The 17,529-nt window shown below is 40.6% G+C and overlaps 1 protein-coding gene across 11 annotated transcripts in view; it reads right to left on the minus strand.

The window, feature by feature from the left end:
- The window catches only part of LOC115588090 (teneurin-3), a 742,469-nt gene that overhangs the window by 134,900 nt on the left and 590,040 nt on the right, over positions 1-17,529 (minus strand). For all 11 annotated transcript variants that reach the window (XM_030428416.1, XM_030428484.1, XM_030428503.1 and 8 more), the window contains one exon: positions 5,369-5,636. In XM_030428416.1, the coding sequence (XP_030284276.1) occupies positions 5,369-5,636 (268 nt within the window). The remainder of the gene's footprint in view (positions 1-5,368; positions 5,637-17,529) is intronic.

The raw sequence follows: 17,529 nt of genomic DNA on the forward strand, positions 1-17,529 counted from the left end.
AGAGGGAACAGTATAAAGGCTAAAGGTATGTGCAGTTGGTAAGTGTTTTGTCTGCTCAAATTAACAATAGAGTCTACACTTAAACCTGTTCTCACAATATGAGTGATGCTACATGGTATGGAGGGATCTTTGTGTTACAAGTCTTTGCATCACCACAGATGTATTTTAACATAGTAACAAGATGGATGCATAAAGCATTTGAAACAGCCAAGGGGGAAATAAATGTTCAAATAAAAGATCAGGCGACACAGATTGAAACGTTGAGTGTGTGTCTGCTCTTTTTAAAGTAATCTATCAGTTTGTACTTGAAAGCCTGACACAAGTGTGAACTTGTATTTTAGGACAAATTGCTGATGAAACTTGATAAAGAAAAGGCATACTATGGATGACAAGTGGATGTTCTTGAAATCGCTGGAAATGAGAGAACAGCAAAAGACTATCAGTGGTCTGTGTATGTGCTTAACCTGAACCTTGAAAAAGACCATTTAACTCAAATACATACTTAATTCTTATGATAATATTCTGATACCAGACATATTTTAAATGTACTATTGTCTAAATTAGATTAGATATTTGTCAACTGGACATTTTGTGCTCTTTATGAAAATGGTCAGGGGCAGCTCGGGTCAATGTTCATTGACCCAGCTTTTGGTTTCTTAAATATATTTAAAGCAGATAAACATAACTATTTTCTAACTGTTTAAAGAACCAATTTTACTAATCTGAATTAAATAAGAAACTCCCAAGCTGGCTATTGGACACTCTCTCTGCCAGTGCTCCACTGACAACTGTCACTGTCTGTTTCTCTGTAACATGAGGTATCACAAAGCCAATGTTGTCTATAAATAGACTGATTCAGTTTCAGTATCCATTAAAAAGAGGGATAAGTCTACCAAATTACAAAAAGCAAAGCTGGACATAAGAAAAAAATACTATGTTTATTCTATCCATTGCCATACAGAATGACAGAATAAAGTTTTAGGCGCAGAAGCCATTTGATTAAGGTGAGGGAAAGTTTAAAGTTTGGGGTAAGTTGGGGTCTTTTGATGTGGGATAGTATGAGGTACATATCACTTGTCAGTGACTTACTATATTTGACACTAAGCACAAGTGGAATGTAGTGCCAAAGAAAAAAAGCTGTTTAACAGAAATGTACAGCACCAAAATTGTTAAAAACATAGCGTACACTTAAACGGATATTCATATTTTAAGTGGGGCTTATTGTAGGTGGTTAAAATACATTTTATTGCCGGTACAGTTTCAGCAGTACAAGGTCCCAATGCCTGTTGGTCCACACCAGCAGAGGGATGATGGTCATCTATTGCAAGGTAACACACTGACTAACTATAAGTACCTTATACAACCCCACATCAAAAGACCAGAACTATCCCTTTAAGGCTGAAACATTGTGGTTTGGGATAAAATAACTATTTAGTGAAGGTTAATTAACCTCCGATGCCATGGTTACAAAAAGACCCACTTGGTTAGGGCAAGGGGACGATCATGGACACAGTTAAAAAGAAAATTGTTGTAGGAACAGGGAAACAAACAATGCTCTTTCATGTTAAAGTATGACAGTTTGGTGACCCATCCCTTCACTGAGACCTTCTCCATTTGTGGAGTCACAGGTCCAATCCCAATCTCCCCCGCTAAGGCATTAAAGCTGCAGTCTGGAGTTAGGAGAAAAAAGTGGACTCAGCCAGAATATTTGAATGATACAGCTTCCAGGTCCCTCCTTCTTCCTCTCTCTTCAGAGCCCCTCCCACAGAGGAGCCTGCTGTGCGCGAGCAGGCTTGTAACCACAGTAACAGAGGACGCCAGATAACCAAGATGGCGCATTCAAAATAACAGCAACAACATAAACACTGATTGTTCTATTTCTGACCAAAACAACGAAATTACAATGATGAGTGCCCCATGCTGATCACTGTAGATATCCTGAGTAACAAACAATATTCCTCACACAGCGATAGATGGAGTTACCAGCTAATCATTACTCGGTGCAACATTTTTACCATGCTGCCTTTCTGAAGCATGAGTAACGTTATTTCTCTAAACCAATTCAACCACTTCAAGACGTCCTGAACACAAACTCACGTTATAACGGCCGGGTCACTTGAAGGACACTTTTGCTAACCAGTAGCCATAAAGGTCTGCCAGCAGTGTATGCATGAGAATGACTGACACTTCTCAGAAACACTCCTCGGCTCTGATTGGTTGTGTTGATCCGGGAGCGGTGGATTCTTGCAAATCAAATTACAGCCACTGGGTGGAGCCACAGACAGTCCATTTTTACACAGCTGACCTGTATCTTATTGTACTGTCTGATCATAATGATAATGTTAGCACATATAACACAAAAATACTCATGAAGCAAATAAACAAAACAAAACAAAACAAAAAAAAGGTCAGTGCCACTCAGGTCAGTGAAGGTCACAGTGATCCTGATGCGCTGCCCTATCGCCCTCTCTTGACCAGCCACCACTAAAACCATTACTCAAAATAATCTAATTATGATGGTGTATACATTTTGACAGATATTTACAGAAAGAAAGAAAGAAAGAGAGAAAGAAAGAAAGATTTTATTTATTTTTTTGTTATCACGGACAGACCAATGGAATGCTGGCTGTAGTGTCCAGCACAGGATGGATGTGTTTGATTTGCCATGCAGGGAGCACCTCCAGGTCACACAGCATTATGTTTCAGCTCAACCCTGCAAGCTGATATTCTGTTCTTACTCTGTCTCCTCAAGGCTTCGCATTTTCTTTATTCCCAGGTGTGTGTGAGTGTGTGTGTGAGACACAGAGAGAGAAATGGAGAGATACACACACCCTCATACATACCATACTCACATACTGTAGGGGGTGGGCACAGTTTTGAAAGATGATACTATGAAGTGTGTTTGTGCATGCAGTGTAAATGTTGGGGGTTGTTAAGATCCTAGAGACAGACATTTCCCCCCTCTATCAGAGTCTCCTTTTCTCTGTCTGGCAATGAGACAAAAGAGAGTGAGATGCTGAAAGGAGAAAAAAGAAAAGGAGTTGGCTACAAATTGTCTGGTGAATTAAAGTTCAAGATTAAACTTACCCTCATAAATTGTGTGTGTGTGCATGTGTGTATGTGTCTGTATGAGACCTTCATTAGAATATAAAACTTCCTTTTTTTGCCTCTTTTCAGGCACAACACTATTACTATGAAGATGAAGGTATGGACACTAGCTTGCTAATACTTTTTCATCTGTCTCCATTACAGATAGGACAAAATATCGATATGGCAATGATTTCTTTTACAATACTGATATTTTCATTAGAACATGCAATCTTCATCCACGTCTTTGACATTTTCAACAGTTTTGGAAAGCCTGCTCTGGTATCTGGCCTTATTCTTTCGCTGGGTTGAGGAGCTGCGTGCTTCAGCAGGATTCTCTCCCTTCACACCTGGCCCCAGTCTACCTGCATCACTCACAGCCTTGGCTTTGTTCTGAACTTTGACTTATTCTAGGAGCTTCTAATTTCTCTGCATGAGACAGACTTCACCCTTATAAGTTAGGTTGTCTCATGCTTGCAGCTAATTTACAGCATGCTGCACGTTCCTTTCCTTGTAATTGGCTATTTACATCCCACTACAATGCCCCTCTTCCCCTCTGATTGCATCAGTCAGTCATCAATCATGCAAATGAATTTTGGTAGACGAGTGAATTAATTTAATGGCAGTTAAGAAGAAGACCTCATGTTTGAGTAACAGCTTCTCACTTTTTTTTAATAACAAGTTTAACCTCTTCTGAATGAAATGTGAAGAGGTATATGATCTGCTGCTTTCTACTGTTCTGTTTTCCCACCGTGATCATGATGAGAACATTACACACAAGAAAGAAAATGTAAACCTGTATGTACTATATGTAATATAACTTAAGAGATTCGCCAGTCAGCTTTCACGGACATATATCACCATTTGTTTTCAGTGCAATAAGAAGCTGCAGAGCAACATGGTGTCAGTTTTTTGCTTAGCATAGCTTGACAGTAGCTAATTCCATGGTCTGGGTGAATACTTGATTCCTATTGGCTGGAGGGTGTGAATTATATCCTCCTCTTGACTATACTACTCTAGTAGTTCCGGTACTGTTCTAAATTAATATCCTGTATCTAAAAGGAATGTCATCGGCATCAGCGGGCTCCAGACACCTCAACGCATAAACACGTAAACAATTAAATAATAAACAAAAAAAACAGCACCTAGCAACACACAAGATACAGTACATAGCCTACACTCAGGACTGTGGATAGTAAGTTAGGTGGGTCACCTAAGTAATAGATAAGTCATAAGTTGTGTTTACTCCTCACTACAGCTGCTACACTGTCCCTTCTATCAAGCCATCCTCGCTATTCAACCTGCTTGGTTACTTCAGGCTGCAACTGGCCACTCATTTCTTTTGATTTGGAGACAGTGACATGGCTGTTTAATAGCTTGTCTTATTGTTTAACATGCTGTGAATTTCTATTTACTGTTTTTTGACCATATGCAATGTTATTGACTTTGAATCTTGCTAGCATAATGTTAGCTGTCTGACTAAAAGCTGAGCTGTTCAATGTTCAAGGGTTCAATCATGGACCTGTAACTAGGCGGAGGCCTGTTCGTTTCTGTGAAAGCTGTTCAGTGGCACATGAAGCCAACTGTTATTGGACCAAATGAGTCATTTAACGTGGGTTGTGATGCTCAAAAAGATGTATCCACAGTTTTTAAGCCCCTTCTTTGTTATACAATGTTAGCTTATGGGAAATAGCATTTTTCGGCCACAGGCACTGTAGTTACACGGTTGGGCCACTACGTAAATTGGGTTCAAATCCCGACCCCATTCCTGGAGACCAGGGTTCAATGAGCTGAGCAGAGTTTATTTCCCATTACTAAGTCGTATCTAAGGCCGTCCTATTTACTGGACCATTGAACAACATTTCTGTTACATTAGAACCTGACAGGATTGTAACACCGGTTTCATATATTAGTCAAGTTCTCAGTTGTTGCAAGGAAACAGAGTTATAGCTTATGGGGCGGCTGTGGCTCAGGGGTAGAGCTGGCGTCTTGTTATCTGAAGGTCGTTGGGTTGATGCCCCTGGTCTGCATGTCGAAGTGTCCTTGGGCAAGATGCTGAACCCCAAACTGCTCCTGATGTGCTGGTCGGCACCTTGCATGGCAGCCACCGCCATCAGTATATATATCAGTCAAATCATTCCATCACCACTGTCAGCACAAAGAGTAATGCTGGCACTGGTAGCTACAGCAGTGGCTTTTCAGTGTCGAACTAGGACCCAGTAAAAAGAACTTACTGAGAAAATGTTATAGACTCATGAAAAATAAAGTGCAATCTGTTTACCTTGTTTCCAGAGGCACATTGCTACCCAGCACCCAGCTGTCTTGCAGCGGGACGCTCTCAGGTGGCGTGGTCTGCAGCTCGGCTGGTGATTGGCCGGCCACGGGGGCCGGGCTTCCAGTGGGAGGGGTAAGCTGCCTAGTTGAATTCAGGGATTGACCAGCGTGATGTGTGGAGCCCAGGGATTGGTTCAGAGCTGTAATTGAGGGATGCTGGCGGTGAGGGGGTGGTACCGGAGGCAGAGTGGAGCCGTGGTGATTGGATGGTTGCTCTGTCGAAAACAGAAAAGAGGCACGGTTGGAAGGTTGGAAAATGTCATAGATTGACCTAAACTGATTTATTATCCAGCTCTGACTTTGCGTTTGCATTTCATAGTGCATTAACAATAGGCAGGCTAAGTGAAGCTTTAAATAAGTATATTGTGCATACTTTACTATACACCATAGTTGCAAAGATATTGAGGGATGTTTTGAGTTTGGTTTCATTTGATTCTTAAAAACTAAATATTGGCTTTCATTTTGTACAGAATATCCATCCATGTATTAAAACTACCTATCCTGTTCCCAGTTGTGGGGAAAAATAATATTTCACAACACAGAGCCTACCTCTAACAATGCCATTTTAACAAATGGAGCAAGTGGGGTTTGAAAGAGTTGCATTTGGGTATTCTTTTATTTGAGTGTTGTATAGCTGTCTTTTGTAACAGCTGTTTTTCACCTTGAGGACATGGAGAGGCAACGAGGGGTAAAATTTCGCTCCAGCAATGATCCACCTCTGGAGGTAGTATCAGAGGCACAGTACTGGTGAACCAAACCAGTGTGAATGGATAAGCCAGCTGCACGTATCAAGAGCATGTCAATCTGACAGTCTGATGACTACACAGGTCCTTCAGTCAAATAAATAAAGAGAAATGTCCCACAAAGCAAAGTTACATGACCAAACAACAGTAACGTAGTAACTGTAACTGTCTTTGGCAACTTATATGAGGAAAAAAATACTGCAGCTGTACCTGGAGAAGTGTCTGTCCTCCTGTCTGTCCTCCTGTCTGTCCTACCAACTCTTCATCACATTTCTGCTCGACAAACAGCGTCTATCACTGGCAAAAAACTTTAACTCACCAAGTGTTTGTGTTGAAAAACGGTCAGCCTCCCTAACGAGACTTCAGTGAACTTTCCCCCAGAAAACAGCCTCCCTCACGCGAGTGACAGAGTCAGGCAGCGACCTGTTTAGTGATGGTGATTATGTAATTATGTCATTTAGAGCGAAAAACATAACTTTGTCACTTTCCAGGATGTTTGGTGGGTCAGGATCTCAATCACAACACATTACAACAGCGTCCATATGATTATAAACTATCCGCGGGTACATGTTTATTTTGACAGGTAGACACCAGAAGAAACACCTTGAAAAATCCACAGACGTCATCATCATGATGTGTACCACAACACCTCTTTAGGATCTGAGGCGCCAGCTTTCTGTGTGAATTACACACCAGTTCATCTCATCAGAGATGGTGATAGATTTCAGGAAGAAGAGGAAGATGGCTTTCCAACTACTGCGCATTCTGGGAAAGGATGTGGAGGCGGTGGAGGATTACAAGTACCTGGGTGTTACCATCAACCACAGACTGGACTGGAGATCTAACACTGAAGCTGTTTACAAGAAGGGGATGAGCAGACTTTACTTCCTGAGGAAGCTGAGATCCTTCAACGTGTGCAGCAAGATGTTGGAGATCTTTTATCAGTCTGTGGTGGCCAGTGTACTTTTCTTTGCTGTGGTTTGTTGGGGAAGCAGCATCGGAGCCAGCGACACCAACAGACTCAACAAACTGATCAGGAAGGCTGGCTCTGTGATTGGCTGCAAACAGGACACTCTGGAGGCTGTGGTGGAGAGGAGGACACTGAAAAAACTGTTATCCATCATGGATAATCCTCTCCACCCTCTCCACCTCACACTGGTCAGACAGCGGAGCACCTTCTCCGGAAGGCTGCTTCAGCTTCGCTGTCGTAGCAATAGATACAGGAAATATTTCCTGCCACAAGCCATCACTTTATACAACAACTCTCTCACCTCTGCCTGACAGAGAACTCTGGTCTCTCTACTGTTTTGTTGTATATATTATTATTGTTACAGTATATTTTGCATATTTTGTTTTGTTGTATATATTATTATTGTTTATTGTTTATAGCACACTGTGCACTGTATTTATACACTATGTATATATTGGCTTCTATTTATGTTATGTACAAAGTGTTTTATTTGCAGACCCACTACTGCTGTAACAAAATAATTTCCCAGTCTGGGATCATTAAAGTAATTCTATCTATTCCATCTATCTATCTAACTTTAAGGCGGAGATGCTTGGCTCTGTGTGAACAAACAACAGCGGAGAATTGGCAAAACGCTGCTGCAGCGATAATGTGGTTCCTCTGTGTGAAACGGGTCAAAAGGCATGTCCCCAATTTAGATAATCCATATTTGTGGTCTGTGGTTAATGTTAGGTTTAGTGCAAGGTTAGGGTAAGGGTTAGGGTTAGGGTAAGGCAAGTATAGGTCATCGTTAGAGTTGAGGTAAGTCCAGCAAATGAAGGTAGGTCTATGTAATATACCCTGTATGTAACTTATATCAAATTTACCATTTACTTGGCTCAAAATGTGAAATTATGTTTTATTGGATGTCATCAAATTGAATATATGTCCATAATTGACTGCAAACCTTTGCTTCACAAAGTTAATTCATGCCATCACCTTCTCTTTTCATTTCCTCTCTGTTAGGCCTTGAGACGTCAATCCTCTGTGAAAATTACCACAAGCAGAGTGATGTTTTAAGTACCATGCATTTCTCGTTATTGTCAATGTCTGATGATATTCAAATATAATGTGACATGGCAATAAACAAATTCTATGAAAAAAGTATAATGAATGTAAAAAACGCCTTTAATTCTTGAATCTTGATGTCTTTGAATCTCTAATCAGATTTAGATGTTTTTTTCATTTCAAACATCATCTGAGACAAATGCGAGAAGAAAAGCGTTCCGCTTTCAAAATCAGCATTCCATGACTGTGAGTTTCCATGTTAACCCCTACGTAATTCTCACTGTGGTGTACGGGCTGGTCAAGGCTGCTGAGAACTGCAACCCAACACTGTTGTTGCTGAGCTCAGCCTGGATGAATGCTGTCACTGATTGGCCTTCACAAAAGCCAGCTTGGTTTTCTGTAAAAATATTTGCACAAACTTGACCTGCCTTCAACTTTTCCCGGCTGTTTCTTCCCAGTGCTTTTTGGCTCCTTTTATGTCTTCAGGGTGCTCTGAAGGAAATGAATGGCAATGCTGGTATTTGATTTACATAAAGAGCATCAAGTCTCCATTTCCCAGCCCTGCTGTTATTCATTCTCCAATGCCCTCACTGGAGAAAATAGAAAGCAAAGAGAATAAAGATGGGATATGTGCAGGAGCAGTGGGGTGGGTGAGGGAGGGCTTTTTGGTTGTGCTCATCTTCCTCTCTCTCTCTCTCTCCCTGTCTCTCTCTCCATATGCTGTTTTGCCAGCTTTGTAATTGCTCCACTTACGCAAACCTTCAAGGCTAAATGCTGAATGCCACACACACACCTGCACACACACACACAGACAATTCTACATCTGTGTACCATCACTTTAAATGTAAATCTAAACACCTTTAATTCACTCAGATGCTGAAAAGCAACACACACTCTCAAATAAAACACACACACACACACACACACACACACACACACTTCACTCTAGGTATTGTTTGCCTATAAAAATGTGAATGAGAGAGAGGCAGGGAGGTGTCTCACTCTGGCTGACATACAAAAAGCTGTCTTAGTGCAGCTGAAAAATGCTTGTGTGTGTCAGGATCAATTTCTCATTGGATCTTCCCAGAATACCTCTTATGTGTGCGGTTAATAAAATAAAGCCTTAAATCAGCTTTTGTTCTCAGTAGAATTTGTGTATGCAAGCTTTGTATAGCTTATGTGTTTGTCCCCTATGATGAGTTCTGTGCATGAGTCTTAATTTTGGAAGTAACACTCACGCAAAAAAGACAGCACAGAAGGACCAACTCATTTACAGTAATGAGTATCCTAATTGTATCCTTTTTGCCTCTATGCACCGTTTTACTGAAGCACATGTTTGCCTGTCATAAAGATGCACTCATCAACATCGGAAAAGGAAGTGTGGGGCTTGGATTGAGTGCAGCACACTGTGAGAGGATCTCTACCAAGGGCATCTGCCAAATAGCCAGCCGACATCGCTGTAAGTGAAGCGACTGCCCCAGGTAGAGTAAAAAGAGAGGCACAGTTGTCATGTTAGGAACAGACCATAGGCATTGGGAATGACTGAGTGGTAACATAAATATATCAACTTACACGTTTACACCATGACAGCATTTCACTCTCGCTTTGTTTTAAAGTCTTTTTGTTGTTACTTGTTACTTTGTTGTTACTAATATTTTAATAATAGCAACAACCTGTTCCCCACCTGTTCACAAACAATGCACTAAAGGCCCCTTTTTATGTTAACATGCTCAGAGCCTGATGGTGAATCCTTTGGTGAACAAAGGAAGTTGCTAAACACTGTTGTGGCATCCATTACCTCTGACTGGAGTTTTACGTTCAGTCGAGCAAGCTCACACAAAGAAAGTTTTGCTCTGCCAAACAAGCTACATAGTTTAGCAAAAATGCTCTTCACAAAGCTGCTGAGAGCGACTTCTACTGAGGAATTAAGAATTATATACCTTATTCAAAATGCCATGGTCAACGCAGTTGTATGATGAAATGCAACCTGCTTGTGTGTGATTGTGAAGAGTCACAGCCTGCAGGAACAGCTACTGTGCCTCACCAAGTGACATCCAACTGAGACATAATGCCTCTCACATAGCAGCCTCAGGCAGCTTTTCAGAGAAAAGCAGGAGTCATCAGCACAGCCTGGACACTGACAGTGACAGGTATTTTCTAGCTGCCACCAAGAATCACCTGTGGTGAAGCAACAACGCTTTATCTGGTTAGTAGTCTTCATCTTTGATTATGCTGTTACTTGGACATGTAGCACAGCATCTCCAAAACACAGTCCAGTGATGGCTACTGAGCCAGCTTTCACTTTATGATGTGAGAGCATAAAGAGGGCAATAGTGATTTGTGTTTGTTTGCAGACAGCAAGTTTCTGATTCATGAATTACCCCCACATCAAAATCCAAAAGTAGTGTTAGAAAATAATGCTTGTGTCCTTTTTTAAACAAGATTTTCACTAAATGATCCAGTGCAGAGCCACTAAGAGCTTTCAGATGTTTTATGAAAATGGAGAGCAGTGTTGCCCAAAAAGATCTTCCTGTAGTGCCAAGGCAGCCAATGGTCACGGTTTTTACTGATTACTCATGCAATTTCTACAATGGCTGCCAACTTAGTTATTGATAACATGTGCAGGTAAATTATTAACTGGAGCAAGACAAATCTGTCCTATGCAGGGTTAGGTATATTTGAATTTGAACCAATAAAGATACATTTAACTTGTTACCAGTAAAATCAAATAAGCTTCTCAAATTAATTCCAACTCCCTCAGTTGAAGTTAAAGTCCATGCACAATCAGTGTTGTGGAAAGGCTGCAACCCTTTGCGTCAGCTCCCTAATCAAATCACAGAGTGAAAAAAAATAATGGACCCCACTACTTTACCGCTCAAATTTCAATGTCAGCCATCTCATTTATTAAAGATTAGTTTTAAATGGTGTTTAGTCTTTTAAAACCATTACTATGATGAGTGTTCAGTATTTTACAGACTTTTTGGGGTTTCACACAAAAAAAGTCAATGACCAAACACTGATGATGAAAATAATAAAACATAACTGACAATAGCAGAACGTGATCAGACTTCTGTGGGGTGAAATAAAAATTTCCCAGTAAGTTCTGGAAAAGTTCGCCAACTACTGTTTCATACTGATCCAATCTAAGGCACATTGATTGTCCCTGAATTCTAGTGTCGCTCAATATAAAATGCCTCCTTTATCTCTATTAGTATATCTCTAGTGTAAAACACTTCTGATACCCGGTAGACAGCAGTGCTTCTGTCCTGGGTGCAGTTGATACAGGGCGAACCACAGTGGACTAAAAAAAATCAATATTCCAGCGCACGCCAGGATACGATTGATATTATTTTATCAAGTAACATTAAAAGCAACAAGGAGTGAACTACCCGCATGTTGCTTCATCAGATTTGCCAATTTGATATTCATACGCTTACTGTCTTTAATTTGATCAACCTATGACCTAACACAACGAGCTTCACAGCCAAATGGAACTATGTTTTTACCACGTTGAAAATGCATCAGCCTTTCCACGCTGTATCCGTGCTTCATTATCAAGTCCATTATGCTTGCTTATGTAGAGAATGCCCAAATCAATGAGATTCCCTGCCAAGTTTTCACTGCTACCTTGCACCCAGACATTTTCTCACATAACACATACACACAACTTGTAGTGGATTGTCTGTATGGATTTTAGGGCTGCCGGTTGGTGTCACATCCGATAATTTTAGGTTTTAAGATTTTAGTGGTCAATCCTCCACATGGATAAATGAACCGGCACTTTCCACTTTGTCATGCACCCACTTCTCATACATCTGAATCACCAAAGCCACCTTGCAAAGGAGTCATTCACACAGTAACCATAGCAACAAGCCAATACAATGCAATGTATTGAAAATATGATATAAACCCAGACCTAATAGAAGAAATGTCCTTTTTAGGCAATACCAATGTTCCAATTGTAAAAAAGAAATGCCCTCTGCTCAGTTCAGTTAATGTAGGGTTAAATCCATTAGGCACCATAAAAAAAGAAATTCAGTTTGGTTTCTTCATTTGAACCCATATGAACCCTTTTCCCCAAACAAAATATCTCTTCCAATGTTGCCAATGAGATATCTCTGGTATTGGCCAGCTGATCTTCTTTGTGCATACAACATGTTACAGCACAGGCAAAGTTTTCCTTGCAGCTGAGGTCTGTAGTTGTGTGATGGCCTTCCAGCAAGAGATGCAGCTCTGAGTAATTCCTCCAACCACAGATTATACACAAAGGCTGAAATAGCCATGGATGCTTCTACATACACAGAAGCCGTTTTCACACAGAGACGCCGCATTATTGCCACAGCAGCAGTTCGCCAATTCTCAGCCATTGTTTGTTCATACAGAGCAAAACTGTGGCGTAAAGGCAAAACGCTGTGTACTTTACACAGAAAGTCGGCGCTGCGGCTCCTAAAGAGGCATGACGGTACACGTCATGATGATGATGTCTGTGTTTTCAAGGTGTTCCCCAGGTGTCCTCTTGTTAATCCAAACCCACCGACGGTTTATAATCATATGGATGCTGTTATAATGTGTAGTGATTGAGATCCTGACCCACCAAACATCCTGGAAAGTGTCAAAGTTAAGTTTTCTGCTATAAATTACATAATTACATAACTGCCATCAGTAAACAGGACGCTGAGGGATGCTGTTTTCTTACTTCTTCCCATATAACTATAACTATAACTATAAGTATATCTTCCTCGTATAAGTTTCCCAAACACCTCCAGTTACAACGTTACTGTTGTTTGGTCCTGTAATGATGCTACCTCCAGAGGTGTATCAGAGCCATAGCGAAACTGTACCCCCTCTCCACATCTGAAACTTTCACAAAGAAGAAGATGTGGAGAATCAGTGCATACCAGTAGGGTTTTTGTTTTTTATGGGCAATTTTGTGTAATCATCTGCTCCACTGTCATATGGGTGCCTCAGGGGTCCATCCTTGGTCCCATTCTTTTTTTTTTTTGTACATGCTTCCGCGGGGAAGAAAGGATTCTTCTAAGTTTGGCTGTATATCTTATCATTGTTATGCCAATGACACACAATTATATGTCTTAGTAAAACCAAATGAATATTCCAACTTAAACACCCTCCAAAACTGTTTAATTGTCATAGAAAATGGATAATTCCTATTTCCCTTCAACTAAATTCAGACAAAACCAAGATTTTTACAATCATTCCCAATAATTCCTCAAATAATATCCTTCGGCGTATTGGTCCACTTGGCCCCTCGGTCAAACCACACTCCAGAAATCTTGGAGTCATATTTGACCCTCTCCTGAAATTCGACCATCACATCAATAGACTGGTTCAATCCTGTGTCATTCAATTAAGAAACATTTCTTAAATCAGATCAATACTATCGACTTCCGACTTAGAACTTGTCATTCACACATTCATCTTCTCTTGTCTCGATTTCTATAGTTCTCTTTTTACCTGCCTTAATCAAACTGCCCTAGCTGGACTTCAGCACAAAATGCAGCAGCAAGGCTGTTAACTAGAACTGGTAGACAGTCCCACATTACACAGATCTTAGCGTCTCTGCACTGGTTGCCAATTAAGTTTAGAATTAATTTCAAGATTCTTTTAATTGCTTCCAAGGCAACTAACGCCTAGCCCCTGCTTACATCTCTGAACTTCTGACCACATACATCCCTCACCGGCCTCTCAGGTCATCCAATCAGAACCGCTTGGTAACTCTATGTGGCAATCTCAAAACCAAAGGTTACTGCTCTTTTGTGGTCATGGCACCCAGACTCTGGAACACCCTTACTTACATTTCCTAACTAGAATGACACTCAGTAGAGCACATACCTACACTAAGGCCCTTCCCCTTTCAATTAAGCCTAATCATTGTGGGTATCTTTCAGAATCCCCATTATCTCAGCTGCACAGAGTAGTAGTTGCAGGATTATATTATATTGTACTTACTCATCCTGTAGATACTAGCAACCTAATATGATTTTCTTTTATCAAGATCCATGTATTACTCCATGAGAAATAAATGAGAATGTTGAAAAACGCCCTTTGAAGAGGAAAAAAGAAAGTGAGAAATCATTTGATCCTTCACTTTATCAGGATCTGTACCAAAAGTAAATCCGGTCTATTTTGGATTAAGATCCTTTTTCATCCAAGTTTAAAATAAATATGTTCAGTTGTTTTTGTGCATTCCTGCTAACAAAGCAGCAACCAAAAAATAGTTGGAAAATATAACTTCCTTGGTGGTAGTGTAGTAAGTATAGGATGATTATTCAATAGTTAATCTGTAGGTGCTCTGCCTTTGGTTGTATGCATATCACAGCATACCTGTGCCACATCCGGATGGACTAGCACCCCTTCTTATTGCTGAATGACCTCCCGGAGTGACAAGAAACTTAGGCAAGAAGGGCAGTGCAAAAACAAAACCTCTATCATGGATGCTTCTACCTCCTGGATAAGCTGAGTATGTGTGTACAGTCATAATGTCTGCACGACTGTTGCTAGCAGGGCAGAACTAATGTTGTGTAGCCAACGTAGGAACCCTGGTCATGACTTTACATGAGAATGTGAGTGTATGACTATGTTGTTCACACACACATACAGAGGTCTCCATCAGTGTGATCAACTGATGTTTGCACAGTAAATTGGCATCTCAGTAGAGCAGTGAGGTGAGGTGTCGTTGAGGGAAGAGGTTATTTGTCAAAGGCAGAGCGATTACAAGCTTCACTATGACTCTCTGTCTCCATAGTCTATATGTCGATGGCTGTTTCTGTTCTACACAACACTTCTCTCTCTGCATCACTGCCTCTCTCTCTCTCTCTCTCTCTCACTCTCACTCTCATAAACCCAACCATTTATGGTTGTCTCAACTGAACCCTTTAAAAAAGCAGCTCTATTCAAGGGTTCTCTGGTTGGTTTCTAAAAAAGCTAGAATACAATATTTTGTCATTGGTAAATGTTAATGTTACAGCATAATTCGATGTGCAGCCTTTGAGGAATATAGCCATGGAGAACTTCTAAAAAAGCAGCAGTTTCTTTTTCAGATTTCTCTCCTTCATGACTGCATGCAAGGAAGAAATTATGAAAAGCAGTAACAAAGAATAAAAATATAGAATAAATAAGTAAGTAGCAATATGGTGTGAAGTAGAAAAGAGAATAGGTTCAATATAAACACACATTAATACAAGTGTACACAAGTAGGTGAGATACCACAATAATACAAGTAAAAAAATAGACCAAGTCCACGTCAGGGTTTGAACTCCATCACTGGTGATAGAAAATTGAACAAGCAGAGGAGAAAAGAGTGTACAGAAAAAAACCAAGAAGTGACTAGGGAAGTCAATTAGTAGTTTCAGAAGCAACAACAAAAGCCAACAAAAGGATGTTAGAAAAGGTGAACAGAGAACAACATAAACTGGAATAGAAGCAAAATAAAAGGCAGACGCAGAAAAAAAAGACAATGCAAAAGACAGAGGTGGGGTGAGGGCAGGAGGGAGAGTTTTCAAAGAGAAAATACTGAAGAGAGAGGGGACAACAGATCCTGGAAAAGTAGAAGGGACTCATCGACATAGTGAAAGAGGTCAGTAGAAGAGTTAAGACTCGTGGTTCTTGAAGCATGAAAACTCATTCCACCTCTGGACTCCCAGCACAGAGAGGGGAGTGAGACAGGCCTCTCTTCCAACCACAGGCTGCATTTGTGGGGCATGTAGGTGGAGACTGCCCCTCGTTGCTCAGTGATCCACACTAGGGAATGGACAGAGCTACAAATGCCGCCTTGTAGCTGTATGCCTATGCCTCCACCAAACAGTTAGGTTGCAGTTTAAATTTGTGTCTGTCCAGATTTGTTTTATATATCTAGAGGAGGAATTTAATAAAAGTGATAAAGTGTGGTTCTTGGCGAAGTACCAAGGACTTAAAACCAGCTTCATCACATGGTGTAATGACAATCACTGGAGGCCCAATATTAGCAAAAACCAACCTAATCTTTGGTGGCCTACCCAAGATCAGGTTTGCATAGGACGTTCATTCAGTAGATTGCTGTTGGTGTCCACCGTGAAAACAGAAGTCAATGGTGAGGTCTTTTAACTAACGAATGAAATGAATTAAAGCAAATACACAACATTAGTTACTAAACTAATGTAGGTACATTTGTGACTGAAGTTCCTGACATCATGGAGACCGTATGGTGGGATATGCTGCTGTTTATAAAAAGGTGCATGTGCTACTCCTCCATATCTTAGTACTTTCACTACCTTTATTTCTACTTGAGTAGACCTATTTGTTTTTTGTAAAATAACAGTACTAATACTCGAGTGCAGTTTTCGGCCACTCTGCTCCTCTGTCTCTGCATATCAAACTGACAGCTCTCAATATGACAGCTAACTGCGTGGAAGAGACTGAATGTATAACAGAGATGAGAAAAACTTGACTGTGGTTATTATTTTTCAAGTATACGACAACAGAGTCTTAATAGGAGCCCCATTTAAAAAAAAAAAAATGTCACCACTGGATGTTTTTAACGTGACCTCAGGACAATTTCCAGCTGTGTTTGTGGTGACTAAAAGAGATATTTTATGCCAAACATGATCCTTTCCAAGCCCTAACCAAGTGGTTTTGTGCCTAAGCCTAACCAGAGCACAATCACAGTGTTGTGACAAGAGAAAAAAAATATAATTCCGCTGAAGATATTGTAAAACATCAACATAATGAGACAGAATGTTTAAACTAGTGTTAATTTTGATTAATGTTCATCATTAATGTTTTTTCCGTGACTAAGACGAGACAATGACAAGCTAAAAGTGGATCTGTAATAATAAAAACTATGATAAAATGTATATTTTGTTTTCAGTGGTGAGAAAGGACGGGACTAAAATGCTATGTGTGGGCTCAAATGCAGGATATTTTCCCCCCAATTGTGCATCTAGTTTGTCTGTTGAAATGCAACGTATCCCTTTTCCCAATCCTAAACAGAGATCTGTGTCGGAGTCTGTCCTGTGCATGGGGCAGGCTGGGCTCTCACTGCCTGTCCATCACCCTCACACACACACACACACACACACACACGCCGGCAGAGATAGACACTCTGCTCCGAGTAGCAAAAACCGAGACGGCCAAACATTCAAAAGTGTTGTTATACCTAAAGACAGGAATGAAAAGCTGATGCAGTGCTTTCTAAAAGCACCGGCTGTTGGTCAAACATCTGACTAGTCCACCTGGCTACTTTTTTTTTGGGCTTCATTCAGTGTTGATTCTGATAAATTCTTTGATTAGCAAGTTGTGATTACCAGACTGTGCATTTCAGTCTTTGCTTCAAAACAATGCGAGCATGAGGAC

The sequence above is a fragment of the Sparus aurata genome, chromosome 1, assembly GCF_900880675.1.
Source record: "Sparus aurata chromosome 1, fSpaAur1.1, whole genome shotgun sequence".
Taxonomy (NCBI): Eukaryota; Metazoa; Chordata; class Actinopteri; order Spariformes; family Sparidae; genus Sparus; species Sparus aurata.